This window comes from Manis javanica, chromosome 13 (assembly GCF_040802235.1).
Source record: "Manis javanica isolate MJ-LG chromosome 13, MJ_LKY, whole genome shotgun sequence".
In the NCBI taxonomy this organism is placed as follows: domain Eukaryota; kingdom Metazoa; phylum Chordata; class Mammalia; order Pholidota; family Manidae; genus Manis; species Manis javanica.
In genome coordinates, this window is record NC_133168.1 from 71,768,765 (window position 1) to 71,782,213 (window position 13,449).

The 13,449-nt window shown below is 42.5% G+C and overlaps 1 protein-coding gene across 8 annotated transcripts in view; it reads left to right on the forward strand.

Annotated features, from left to right (window-relative positions):
- ARID1B (AT-rich interaction domain 1B) overlaps window positions 1-13,449 on the forward strand; it is a 411,155-nt gene that overhangs the window by 328,656 nt on the left and 69,050 nt on the right. For all 8 annotated transcript variants that reach the window (XM_073219809.1, XM_073219814.1, XM_073219812.1 and 5 more), the window contains one exon: window positions 13,093-13,272. In XM_073219809.1, the coding sequence (XP_073075910.1) occupies window positions 13,093-13,272 (180 nt within the window). The remainder of the gene's footprint in view (window positions 1-13,092; window positions 13,273-13,449) is intronic.

Consider the following 13,449-nt stretch of genomic DNA (forward strand, 5'->3'; position numbering starts at 1 on the left):
GAGCTGGTGTCCTCCTACCTAGAGCCTGGCACTAAATGAATGGTCACCTGACACCAGCCATGCTCTTTTTAATTCAGATGGAAATAAGTAAAATATTTGAAAAGTCCTTAATCCTACTAGCTAGTTTCATAGTGCTACTTACACCAAAAACTAGTTTTGACATTTTTAAAGTTATTTTTGAATATCCTAAATGATCTAACTCATTTGTCAAGAACAGATTAACAAGTTAGTACGTAAATGAAGGAGACTACCAAGATAATTGTTAAGGAGTTGCAAGTAGGATTTGAGGTTTTCTTTCTGTTTTTGCAAACTACAGAAACTGTTTTGTTCCTCTTTCTATTGGAGTCTCAGTTTTATGTTTAACAGTGAATCTAGCACCAAAATGTTTCATAGGGTACGCGGGTTGTCAGAAAATGTTCTCTTGATCTACCTTTCTAATTACCCTTGCATATAAAGGGGTTCTTATCATTTGCAAGTATACTAAATATAAAATGAAGCTGTCTTTCAGCACGAGGGCATTGTCAAAAAGAGAAAATACATCACTTTCCTAATATATTGCTGTGTAAAAGCAGTAGATCAGTGTGTTAAGGCATTAATGAGTCTGCCCCCACCCCCAGATGCAATTAATTTAGCCTCTGCTCTTAATTGAGGATCCCTTTTTTATAATCCATGACAGATGAAAATAAACTCAAATGGGAGAATTATATACAAGAGAGAATATCTAGGAAGCTGTTTCTAATTTCTTCAGCCTCAGAACTCTGCCTCTGGGCTGGGTTGTGGACCACGCCAAAGCTAGTCAGTAATGAAGGATAAGACTGGTATAAGGTTATCATTAAATTCTTATAAAGTCCACCATCCAGGGGTCTGTTCAAAAAGCTGGGAAAACAAATATATACAATGAAAGTTGATTTATATATATTCATTGAGGAATCATCAGTCTAAATTTTAGAATATTTTAAAAGAGACAGTTTTTTTTACTTTTGTTATATGCCCTAATTTCTTTGGAATTGCCTATTAAAGCTTGCTTTAATAGTTAACATTCATTTGCAATTGGTTCATTATTCTTCAGTGATAGTATTTGAGAACATCGGTAGGTAAACTCAGTATTGTGTGTTGCACGCACTTGTTTATAACAGCATGTTTTCTCCTCTACCTCATGGGTCTGTACCTCCAAAAAAACATTGTTTGCCTGTTTTCCCAAACCAGAAAGCTAGAAGGCTTCCTTGATGCATTTTTCCCACCATCTGTCCCCAACCAGTCATCACATTCTGCAGCCTACTACCCCTGCTGCTGTCTCCCCCGTCCCACTGTCTTCCCCCGCCACCCCCAGCCCAAGCCAGCTAAGCACCTTCAGCAGCCTCCAGGATATTCTCCCTGCCTTCCAGACCCCTTGCCATGGTGCATTCAGAGTGGTCTTTCCAGAAGACTAGGTAATCATTACTCCCTTCATAAAAGCCTTCAAGAGCTTCCCTTTGCCTTCAAGAAATGCTGCTCTGATTTGCGGGGTCATGAAGCCCAGGCCCTTCCTCATCCTGCCTGCCTCCCTTTCTTGTCTCGTCGCCCGTCACTCAGCTGTCTCTCAGGCTCCTGCCAACCAACCCTCTTTTGGGGTCTTTGTATAAACTCTTCTCTGCAGCTCTTTTATCACCCACACCAGCCCAATGTGGGGTCCACTTGCCTGTCTTGTCTAATCCCTCAGGTCCTCAGTAGCCTGCACTCAATAGGTCCTGCAGTCTTTGTTTGCTAAGTGAGCAAATGAGTGACCATCACCTGTCATGATGCTGCCCCCACAGGCCAGGCACCATCCAATACAGTCTGGCAGTACTCATTTTAAAGCTCAGTTCTTTCCCCAGCTAGGGCCCCATGAGGGCAAGGACCACGCTGGCCTTGTGCACTTCCTAACTCCAATACCTCATGTAGTATGTGCATTTTCTCATTTTAATCTTCAGGGAATTTAGAACCAAAAAAATCTTGGTGTAGGTGCAGGCTTTACCACTAGCTAGTTGTGTGACCTTGGACAGTTAGTTGAGTCTCTGCTTCCTCATATGTACAATGATGCTCAGTGTCCCATGGATTTGTAGCACAGAATAAGGGCAACGTTATATCTGAAAGGTAGAAATGGCACAGCACTCTGCAAATATTCATAGTCATAAGCATCAGGCACATATGACTCAGGTAAAACCTGGGTTGCAAGCCTTAAAAAGGCGTTCCCTTGCTGCCTCTAGCACAAAGTGACACACAGAGAACTGTCTCTGCCCCCAGCACTGAAGCAGACTTTTTCAGCTGAAACCAAAGATCTAGGTAAGGAAAGGCCAGATACTTTGCCCTCATCTACCATCTGGGTAATCAGTCTGATCCCTCGCCTGCCTCTAACTTACCAGTGAGAGATGGTGTCGTAGCCAAGAGGGCTTTGTGGGGGTGGCTGGGGAGGTTTTAGGTGCTGCCCGTGCCTCCCAGTGCAGGGCGCTGTGGTGGCGGGAGCAGCAAGGGCCGCGCTGGGGCCAGCGGGACAGCCTGCAGCCAAGCATTGGTTTCCGGCCTTCTCCAAACGGTTCATGCTGTGAAGACAAGCAGGCAGGCAAATAAACACTGAAGATATTAAACTGTAACAAGAATATTCTTTAAAATCTATTTTTCTCTCCAAATGGGAATGGCACCTCTTTGTGATGAGAAATCACTGTGTTTGTAGTTGGGGACTTTCTGCTAAGGTGGTACAGCGTGTGACCATAATTTCACACATGTGGGGAAACATCTTTTATTGAACTGGCTTGAAGAAACAAGGCAATTCTGTGAATTTTTAACAGATGCCAACATAAAAATAGCAAATATCTTTCCAAGATAGCAAAATTGTCCATGTGCCAGAGGAAAATCACGCTTTACTTTTCAGCAGCTCAGGCCCTTGGGTGCTCGGTGCTGGCCCGCCGGCTGAAGGGGCTCCTGGTAGAAAGTCACATTTTCATGCAGTCAGTTCTGTTCTCAGCTGCATCCGCCTGGACGCTCTTGCTTTGCTGTTTTCTCTTTCCCGGGAAGGATGAACCATGTTTTAGGCTTTGTGCTTAACTTTATTTTATTCAATAGGATCTAAAGGCTCTAATACTTAGTGTTGCAGAATTTGCTGTATTGTGTGAGAAGGATGTAGTTGGAGGCTAAGATCCATGTTAAAATGCCTTCCCATTTAATTTTATGAAATGTCCCACTTTTACGTCATTATTTCTTGACTTTGTTTCTAAATCAGTTTTGTACTACCTTCAACTTAGGAATGCATCTTCATTAGAGGGTCCTTCACCCCATCAGTCACTGGCTTGACTACCTGCCCTTGCCTCTTTGAATTCATGGAGCTTCCTTTCTATTTTCATCTGTGTCATCTCCCCCAAGTATACCTTAAGACCTTTTTAACCTTTTTTAAAAAAACTAAATATAATTCTATTCTGTTTTAGAGAATATTTGAAGTACTTCTAAAGATATGCTATATCTCTGTCTTGTCCAGTGAAGGGGTTTCCTCATTCCTTCTGAATAGAGATGTTCTGTACTTAGTTTCTTATGTGGAAAATGTGATTTATTTGTAATGACTTCATAAATCAGTTGCTTTTCATTTTCATTTTTTTATGTGCTCAGGTTTATACACTAAGACCGGATCTGTCTTTGTATAAGAATTTTGTTTCTAATAAAAATAAAAAATTTTATTTTTTACAAAGAAAAAAACATATAGCATGTTTTTTTAAAACCCAAGAAAAATATCCACTTAATAACCCACAATTAATACAGTACTGAACAAAATGCTTGAAAGATCCTGAAAACTCACTTGTATTTTAGAAATTCTAGTTCTCGGTTAGACCAGTTTTCCAAGATATCAATGAAGGAATTTCTTTTTAAATAAGAAAAGTGCCTCTTCGGCTTAGTCTTTAATACTGGTCTCTATGGGGAGATTATAGAAGTAGCATTTTTCCTAGACTTAACATTACTTACACTGTCATGTACTCAGAATAGGTATTTTTATCTAGGAATTTTCCATTGATACTAATGTTAATATCCGTAGGAGAATAACCCTAAAGGAAATAATACCTAACATGCAGATTGACTCCAGGTAAAGTCAGCTCACCACCAGTCCTGTCTTAAGCTATTAGATACATAGACTATAGCATTCAAAAAAATTATCAAATTATAATTAAATATCTAAATTTCCACTATGTACCTTTGGAATAAACTTCACGACAAGTCATTTATATCTTCCTAGGAGGAAGCATCTTACTTAGGAGGTGGAAACTGGCCTGGTCAGTATCGGGCATGTCCCTGTGAGTCCCAGAGCTCCATGACAAGCCCCCGGCAGAAGAGCAAGCAGCACCCCCTCTCCTGGGCCAAAGTCGTGGATGTTTTTCCTTATGGGTAGAAAGGAATTAGTCTTTCAGACTCTGGTCTCCCTTTAAACCCCACAGCAGATCCTACTGGACTGGCTCCTCCACGGCATCAATGTTTATCAAACTAGTCATTGTCATAGGTGCCTGCAGTCCAGTGGCAAACAAAGGTCAAGATCCTTGCTCTTCACACTGAGAGTCCATTCAGGCACTTGACAGGAACCTTGATATTCCTCTCTCTCTCTCCCTCCCATTTATTTTTTTTAATAGGCAAACTCCAGGGAATCTGCCAAATCAGGAAGGATGTACACTTGAGTCTTGAGCCACTCAGAGCTGACTAATCAGCGCTGTCGCTATTAGCTGAGTGGCCCAAAACTGACAGCCGTAGCTTTTCTGAGCCAAACAACATGGCAGGCCAGTTATTCCCAGAACGGGTCTCTGGGAAAGGGCAGTACTTTCTGGATAGTCAGCTGAGGGAGGAAAGCTGCCCTTCAGCTTAACTGGCTCCAGTGAAGGGTGTGGGGAGAGCAGGCAGGCCAGCACAGTGGCTCAGAGCTGTGTGCCACCCAGGCACGGGCATCAGGCTGTCTGCTGGGAGACCCCAGGGTGTGGCCCCTGTCACCTGGGTGAATTCATGCTGGTCTGGGGTCTTGCAGCACTTTCTGACCTCACTGTGATGAATGATTCGTGGGGAGCTGGGCAAGGCAGGCAGGCTTGGAGACCTGGAGTCATTCAGACAAGAAACAAACTGCGGGCTTTATTAAAAATAACTTGAACACTAACAGCTTATCACTTCCTGAGCCTCTGCTGTCTGTGCAGGCACGGAGCTGTGTGCTCACCTAGCATTTTCTCATTTCATCTTACAATGGAGGCTGTTGTCATCCATATGTTTAAGAAAAGGAAACCGAGGCTTAACTATTTACTAACTGGCCTAGTGTCATGCAACTCTTAAGTAGTAAAGCCAACATTTGACTTTGCAGTGACAGTGGAGATGGACAGAGTGCATTTAGCAGATACTGAGGTAATACAGAAATAGCCATGCTTTCTGCCTGTAAGGCTGTCAGCTGTCAGTTGGTCCTTCCTTGACTAACTATCTACCTTTCCCTGGAAATGATTCTTCAGTTATAATATGAAATGAGGAGCCAGACCATCACATTTATTAAACTGTTTTTGTAAAGTAAAAGTAAGTGGGCTCTGAATGAAGATGTTTTCTTACTCCTGAAAAATATGTATTTGGTTCCACTTCTGTGCCAGACACCTTGCCCCATCTTGAGACAGATACGAAGAGTGTGTCTCTGCCTCAGTGTTCACAGTCTCGGGGAGAGACAACCACAGCAGCCGATAACCAGAGCAGTGCCATAACTGCCCCGCCTCTGCTCACACATGCAGTGCTTGCCAAGCATAGTGAAGTGTCTGCTTTTCTGCAAGGCCAGGACTACCGTGGAAGATAGCAGGAGGTGGGGCCAGCAGGGCAGGGGCACGTCGGTGCATGGCCTTCTGGGGACACTGTGAAAACAGCATATTCAATAGAGGATGTCTAGCATTTTGTTTGTGCACTCTACCTCCCATTAGTGGGTTTTTTAATTTAAAAAATTTTTTTAAATATCAGAGTGCATGGCACTATTATAATAAGGGTAGACATTGTTTTGTGAACATATAGTATGTGTGCAAACTGCCTGTGAATGATAAACATGTACATATACTCAGATATACACATTGGATCTTGTTATAAAATACATTTCTTAACTGTGAATTAAAAATGTTTAAAAGTGACCCCAGCAAATTAACCTCTGTTTGCCTCAATGTCTCCATAGTTGTCTGGAAGTTGAAATGAGCTATTAATGAACAAAGCTATTAGCACATAATATTTGTTCATTAAATGTCAACTGTTACTGGACCAGTAAATAGCACACTGTCTGGAGCATGAGAGGTAGTCATTAAATATATAAGTGAATGAATGTGCAAAGACTTAGAGGTCTGAAGCAACTTGATGCCTACAGAGAGGAAAAAGCGTGTGACTGACCGAAACAGAGTGGGTACCCATGACCTAAGGACCAGGTAGCCATGGCAGGGCTGTAGAGATAGGTCAGGCCAAATCTTGAAAAGACTTGTATGCTGGGCTTCTAAATCTGGACTTCATTCTGTTAAGCAATGGAGAGTTGGTGACTAGTTTTTCAGCAAATACTATCAACAGATCCCTGGAGAGATGGGAAAGGACAGGATTCAGAGCACAAGTGAAGGCGCTGGCCTTACGTGTGAGCAAACGATTTCCTTCTGCAGAAGGGAGGAGAGTGCATGGATGCCGATGTTTGTAGGTGAGAGGGGAGGATTCCCGCTGCCCATTCCTGCAGTGTGAGTGGTTGGTTGTTGACTGGTGCTGGACAAGGGAGGACTTGAGAAGCGATAAAATGTTAACTAACCTGGGAAAGACCTGACCGAATAGGAGTGTTCCCGTGACCTCGAGGACTCAGCTGAATGCAGGAACTTCACTTCCAGGAAGGTACATGGTGACATCACCCTACCCTTTGCCGGTAGGCAGGTTAGTCAAAGTGGATCTCAGAGGCAGTCTGGGTAGATCTGCTGGGGTCAGTCCTGCGCATTGTTAAAGTCTCAGCTTAACAGCACTTCTTCAAGGAGACCTCTTCATTCAACTGGGGCCCTCTTAAGCCCTCATAGAGCCTGTAACTTTTGTTTTTCTTGCACCCATCACGTACCTAATTTCCATTATTTGTCAGATGTCTGTCTCTAATAGATGTGGGCTCCACGAAGGCAGATGCTGTCTGGTCACTCCGAGCTCACATCCCAGCCCCCAGGGTCAATTCTTGGGAACTTTAGTTTATCATTTCTCCCTGTGGATAGGTTTTATATCCTACTCAACTAAATGTTAAGTTTTTCAATGACAAGGGCCAACCTTTACCTTTCTTTAAATGCTCTCATATCCTTCCCACATTTCTATGAATGCCAGAGTGCAACTGGGGCTCCCTGGCAGACTGGGGAGGCATTCTTGTGGACCGAGGTGCCAGCGTGAGAGCTCATGTCAGAACTGACACGGCGTGTGAAGGGCTCGTGGATCACTAAAAGGCAGCAGTAGTGCCTTTGCACTGCATTTTCACGGTGTTTCTCCATTTGCAGAAGCATTTTGCACATTTTTTGTGTTTGACTCTCAGGACAAACTTGTAAATAACCCAGGGCAGGAAGTGCATTTTACTCTTACATAGAAGAGAGCCGGCCCTCTGCCTGAAGGTGGCAGAGGCAGCCTGTAGACCCCAGCCTCTGATTCCAAACAGATGCAAAGTTGGCGAGTTTTTGCTGTTACACATCATTTCCTTTTCTCAGAGTATAGCTTTTGCTTTCTCTCTCTCTCTTTTTTTCTAAAGGACAGCTCTGATTTTTCATGTAAGAAATCTGTCTCTCTTCATTTTGAATGTGGTAGTATAAATCTGTGTGAGTGTAGTCACATGTAATGACTCAAAATAATAAATTCATATATATACTATGGGCTTATAGATAAAATGTGTAAATTATATTTTCAGGTGTGGTTCCTAAGATTTTTTTCAGTAAGCCCTTTTATATAATGTAAATGATAATTATCTAATTTAGTACTTTTTTCTAAAAGTTTGGATTTCTCCATGTTAAATATTTACTTGGCATGCAATTGTATAACACATCTGGTAATTCAGTATACTGTTGTAATACATAGGAGATTCATTTTGTACTTTTCTAAATTTCCCTTACTAGAGAGTTTGGTTTTCCAAATTCAGACGGCTTGTAACTAGAAAAATTTCACACCTTCTTTAAAAAGCAGCTTCATTTTTTCAGCTGTCAGTTTTTCTATTCACAAACTATATTACAAGCTGCAATTTTATAATAACTTTCTAAAAGAAGCAAAATACAATCAAATACATATGTCACCATAAATAGGTAGAAAATTCTTGGTTGAAATTCGATTTTTGGACACATTTAAACATTTACTTGATTCAAAATAAAGGCTAAAACAAAACAAGGCAAGGAATACTCCCAAATAAATATACATGGAAAGTATAGACTTGAATTAGATTTTTCCTAGGGAAAAAAAAATGTTTAAGCCAGAATTGAGAATCTGAGCTATAGTTGCCCATTAGTCTTGTGTGTCCTTCACGTCCCATGGTGGTTAGTGGCTCTATTCTGGAAGGCCAGAACTGACACCCTAGCTCAGTGCCCTTTGCTATCATACCATCCTGCCCCTCATTTCACTTTTTTGAATATATAACAATCCTAATAGCTGATAATTATTAAAGTCTATCATGTGCCAGGCAGCGCTCTAAGTTTTTCACGTGTGTTATCTCATTTAATCTCCTGTGGAGTAGATACATTTGTCCCTATTTTACAGATAAGGAAACAAATAATAGAGTTTCTATTTTCAGGATAAAAAGTAGAAATACTTTTTTTTTAGTTAATGTCTGTCTTCTAATTTTTCATCAGTTTGTTTAGATTATGACTATTCAATAACCTTTTAAAAATATGGAAGCCTTTTATGTAGGATTATTGTTGGCACTTAATTGTGATTATATCTTAAGTTATCATTTTACTCATCTCTTGATGTTCTTTTAGCCATTCTCTCCTTCAGTCCATGCTTCATGTTGCATATTAACAGAGAAGTAGCTTTCAAAACTGCATGTCAGATCATAGTGCTTTCCTGCAGACAGCCTGTCACCGATGCCAGTGTGCATCAGACTGAAGACCACATTTCCGCAGTATTGCAGGCACAGGAGCTTTAGGGAGCCATGCAGCTCCTTGGCCATAGGAGCTGTATCTGCAAGATGAGATACTTCATCATCAAGACATAGAGTGACCAACAGAAAAAATGGGCACATGATATAAATAGTTCTAGAAAAGGAAATAAAAACAGCTATTCAACAAAATGTTCAACTTTACTTATGGTAAGAGAAGTACAGAATCAAACACAATGAACACAATGAATTATAAAATGCCTCTGGAAGGATACATTGAACACCATTTGCCTTTGGCAAGGGGAAGTCAGTGACAGGAGACAGGGATACAGTAGTCTGCCCTTATCCATAGTTAAACTTCCTGCAGTTTCAGTTACCTGTGGTCAGCTGGTCCAAAAGTAGATGATCCTCCTTCAGACGTGTGGTCGGAAGGTCAGCAGTAGCCTAATGCTACCCTACAGTGCCTCTGTCGCCCTCCTCACTTCATCTCACATGGAGGTGTTGAGCATCTCACAGTATCACAAGAAGGGCGAGAACAGCACAGTGAGATATTTGAAGAGAGAGACCACATCCACTCAACTTTTATTCAGTATATTGTTACAGTTGTTCTAGTTTAAGGTATTATTAATCTCTCACTGTGCCTAGTTTATAAATTAAACTTTATCATAGGGATGTGTATGGGAAAATCATAGTTATACAGGCAGGACTCAGTGCTGTCGGCGGTTCCACGCATCCAGGGGGTCTTGGGACATATCCTCTGCAGAAAGTGGAACACTCTATATGTTTTTTAACCTTTTGGAATTGGTAGACAGTTACCTAAGTAATGAAGCACTGTGGATTCCACATATTTAAATGTAGAAATAAAAACTAGTTACATTCTAGATAAAAACTGTGAGTATGTGGAGTAGTCAGGAGTTAAAAGATATTCATGGCAGTTTATAAATCAGAAAAGTAATCGTCATCATAGCTTACTTTTGTATCTCACATTTCAGATCACAGAGCACCTTCCCATGTTATCTCAGTTGATCTTTAAGTAACCTTATCTTCATTTAAGATGAGGAAACTGAGGCTCAGATAAATCATAGTACGCCTGAGGTCACACTGCTAGTTTGATCAGTACACACTGCAACATCTTTATTTACATACCTTTCTCCCCTAGTAGATTCTGAGCTAGTGACACAAACAAAACTATAATCCAGGCCTTGTGTTCCTGGCTGACTACCATTAAGTGATGACATTCAGAAAGGAGTCAGGGAAATCATGTCTCCTTCTCCTTTGTCTTGGGGAATACATGGAAAGACGAGTCACTGAAAATGTAAAACAAGATAGCAGGCAGCTCTTGTAAGTGGCCCCATTACAAAGACATACAGAGAAAAAAAAGTAGCTTTCCGTTTTAATTTCAGTGAAAGGAGCTGCGTTCCATAAGCCATAGAACCCTGTCTCCAAGTTGTAGAATTTGAAACTGACATATTCCACTAGAATTAGCTCTAACATTCCTCCTCTTTTAGAGCCTTGTCACAGACTTGCTTTTCCTCAAAATGCTAGTGATGAGTGAGATAATTCAAGTAGAACATGGCATATATGTTTTTAAGGACTGAGTGAATGGTCAGAAATAAAGAAATCACCTACCCAGGTAAGAATTCTTAGAACTCACTTGAGCCAGTAAGCCTATAGCAGGTGTCCCAGAGGCAGCAGTAACTTGAGGATGCAGCATATTCTCAGAGTTTCTGAACCCTTCAGCAGGGACACTTCTGTGGTTGAAGTGAGATGTAATGCCCAGAAAAGAACCTGTATTATTTTCCTTTAATTATTGAAGAAGAAAACAGTCATTCTCCAAAGGCAAGAAAGGAAATGCATACAATCTGTATGGAATTTAAATACATTGTTTATTAAGCAGGACTCTATATGAAACTCTGGAGAATTTTATAGTAAAGCTTAGAGAAATATTTCGTGTAACATCGTAAGTTGCAATCATTTATAGTAATTTTAGTGCTCTGATTTCCATTTGTTTTCAGATTTGAAAAAGCAAACATTTTCCATAGTGATTTATATCTGAAAGCAGCCAGTCGAGCCCAATTGCATAAAACTTCTCTTTTATAAATAAATGAAGGATAATAAGGAACAGCTCTACTTACTTTACCGTATGTCTGTCTCTTCAGACAGAGAAACATTAAAATGTCTTTTCTTACTGAAATGTACCCCATGGTCTTTGGAAGTGCCCCACCTCCTTTAACCCCCTAAACTTAAGCTGACCTCGGATCCAGGCACCGTCTCCCCTTGGGCCGCCTCAGCAGACTCTCTTTGGAAGGCACTGCGTGGGCCATGCCCTGGCGTACACAAACCTGCCCCCCCTGGGCTCCCCGGTGCACTGGACTCCCCAGTGTACTGGAAAGTTCGCCTGGCTGGTGAACTCTCAGCAGTCCAGACTCCTGGGTTCTGGGAGTTGGGTTCATGTGCTAGTTTCATGGTGTTAGCTTCTTCCTAGAGACATGTCCTGCTTTGGGGTTCTCTTTGTCTAGAGTATTTCTCAGCTCATTCCATGTACTCACTGATGTTTGCCTGAACTGCTGATGGTGTGGATGTACCTTGACATTACAGTTCTGCATAATTTAAGATGCATTTTCTTTATCAACTTGGTTAACTGCCTGCTAAACACCTACTGTGTTGTGTTAGCACTGCATTAAAGCAAGAGGAATTTAATATTCATTGATTCCATAAACAGTTTGATACCTACCATGTGCCAGGCACTCTGCTTAACACCAAGGATGCAACAGTGAGACGGACATGACCCTTGCTCTCAGAGCTTATGTATTGGTGGGGAGGGGAGAGGTTAAGTGAATCAAATAAAATAAAATGGTTATAGGTTAGGATAAGCACCATGAAGAAAAACGGATGAGAGGGCAAAGGGCAACGCCCCAGGGCTGGGAGGACAGCCAAGGCGAGGGGCAGCAGAGAACTGGACTTGGCTGGTGGAATGGGCTTGAGGTGATGCTGTGGCAACTAGCAGAGGCAGGTGGCCCAGGGTGTGAGGCCACAGCCCTCAGACCTCATAGGCTCTGCTCAGATGTGTGGTTCAGGGGACACCTCGGGGGGTTATGCAGGAAAGATATGCTCTCATTTTCCTTTTTATTTATGCAAGATAATTCTGGCAGCTTTGTGAAAGTGAACCCAGGGAGCCCAGTGAGGGTGAGGCTGAGAGAGCGGGATTAGTGTCTGCAGGCAGCGCAGGAAGAGGAGCTGCCCGGGTACATTTCAGAAGTACAGCAGCAGGGTGTGTGGTGGGCGATTACACACACAGGAAAGAAGGGGAGGCAGGGCGGGGTGGTGGCGTCTCCTGTGGAAACCATTGGTGGGGATGCGAAGACCTCGGACAGCAGGTTTTTGGGAAGAAGGTAGAGTTCAGTCTGGGAACAGCAGAATACACTTCAAACCTTCCAGCTGTTGACAGCTCACCTGTAAGGGCTAGGGTAACCTGTGGGTCAGGTTCATAGGTCTGCAGTCCTGTGGGAGTCAAGGTGAACGGTTGTTGCTCTAAGAGATCAGAGAGGAGGTAAACAGTTACATACAGGGGACAGCTGGTGTGTAGGCCTGGGCGTGAGGGAGGAGGGGTGGGGTGTTTGAGCGGAGACATGCATCCCAGAGATCAGGAAGTGAGGAAAGCCTTGGAGGGCCATGTGCACGGTGTGCCTGGTCTGGCAGGAATGGAGGGCTTGCAGTGAGGGGGGTCCCAGCTCTTACTGTGGCTTTCTGTAGGAACCTCGCCTATAAGAGAGGTTAAGGTCACTTGCCTTTCTCTCTCTCCTCATTCCCCTAGTTCATGTCTGCCATCCACTGGGTTCCCAGACTCTCTTCAGTTAGGACTAGGGTAGTCTCATGGGGCCCTCCCAGATCTTCCACACTGGGTTTGAGATGTCTTCACGTTTCTTTAGGGGAATCTCACAGCACCAATCCTCTCCCTATCCACCTTCCACACAGTTACATGTCTATTTTTGTCACCTGCATTTATATATTTCCATTTATTTCCCACTTAGGTTTTATGGCAGGCACACAAAGAAACCCTCAGATGTCTCAGTATGGACCTCAGCAAACAGGACCGTCCATGTCACCTCATCCTTCTCCTGGAGGCCAGATACATCCTGGAATCAGTAGCTTTCAGCAGAGTAACTCAAGCGGGACTTACGGTCCACAGATGAGCCAGTATGGACCACAAGGTAAAAGGAGCTTTCTCCAAAATGCCCTGCAGTAGTTCGTAGAAATTTTGTTAATATATTAATCCTTATGGATCTTAACATTATAAACATCTTTTACGATGCCACAGGTTGTTACCTGATGGATTTGTGAGGTTAATGCAAAGCTCTGGTCACCGAATCGCCCACAGTGGTGGGAAG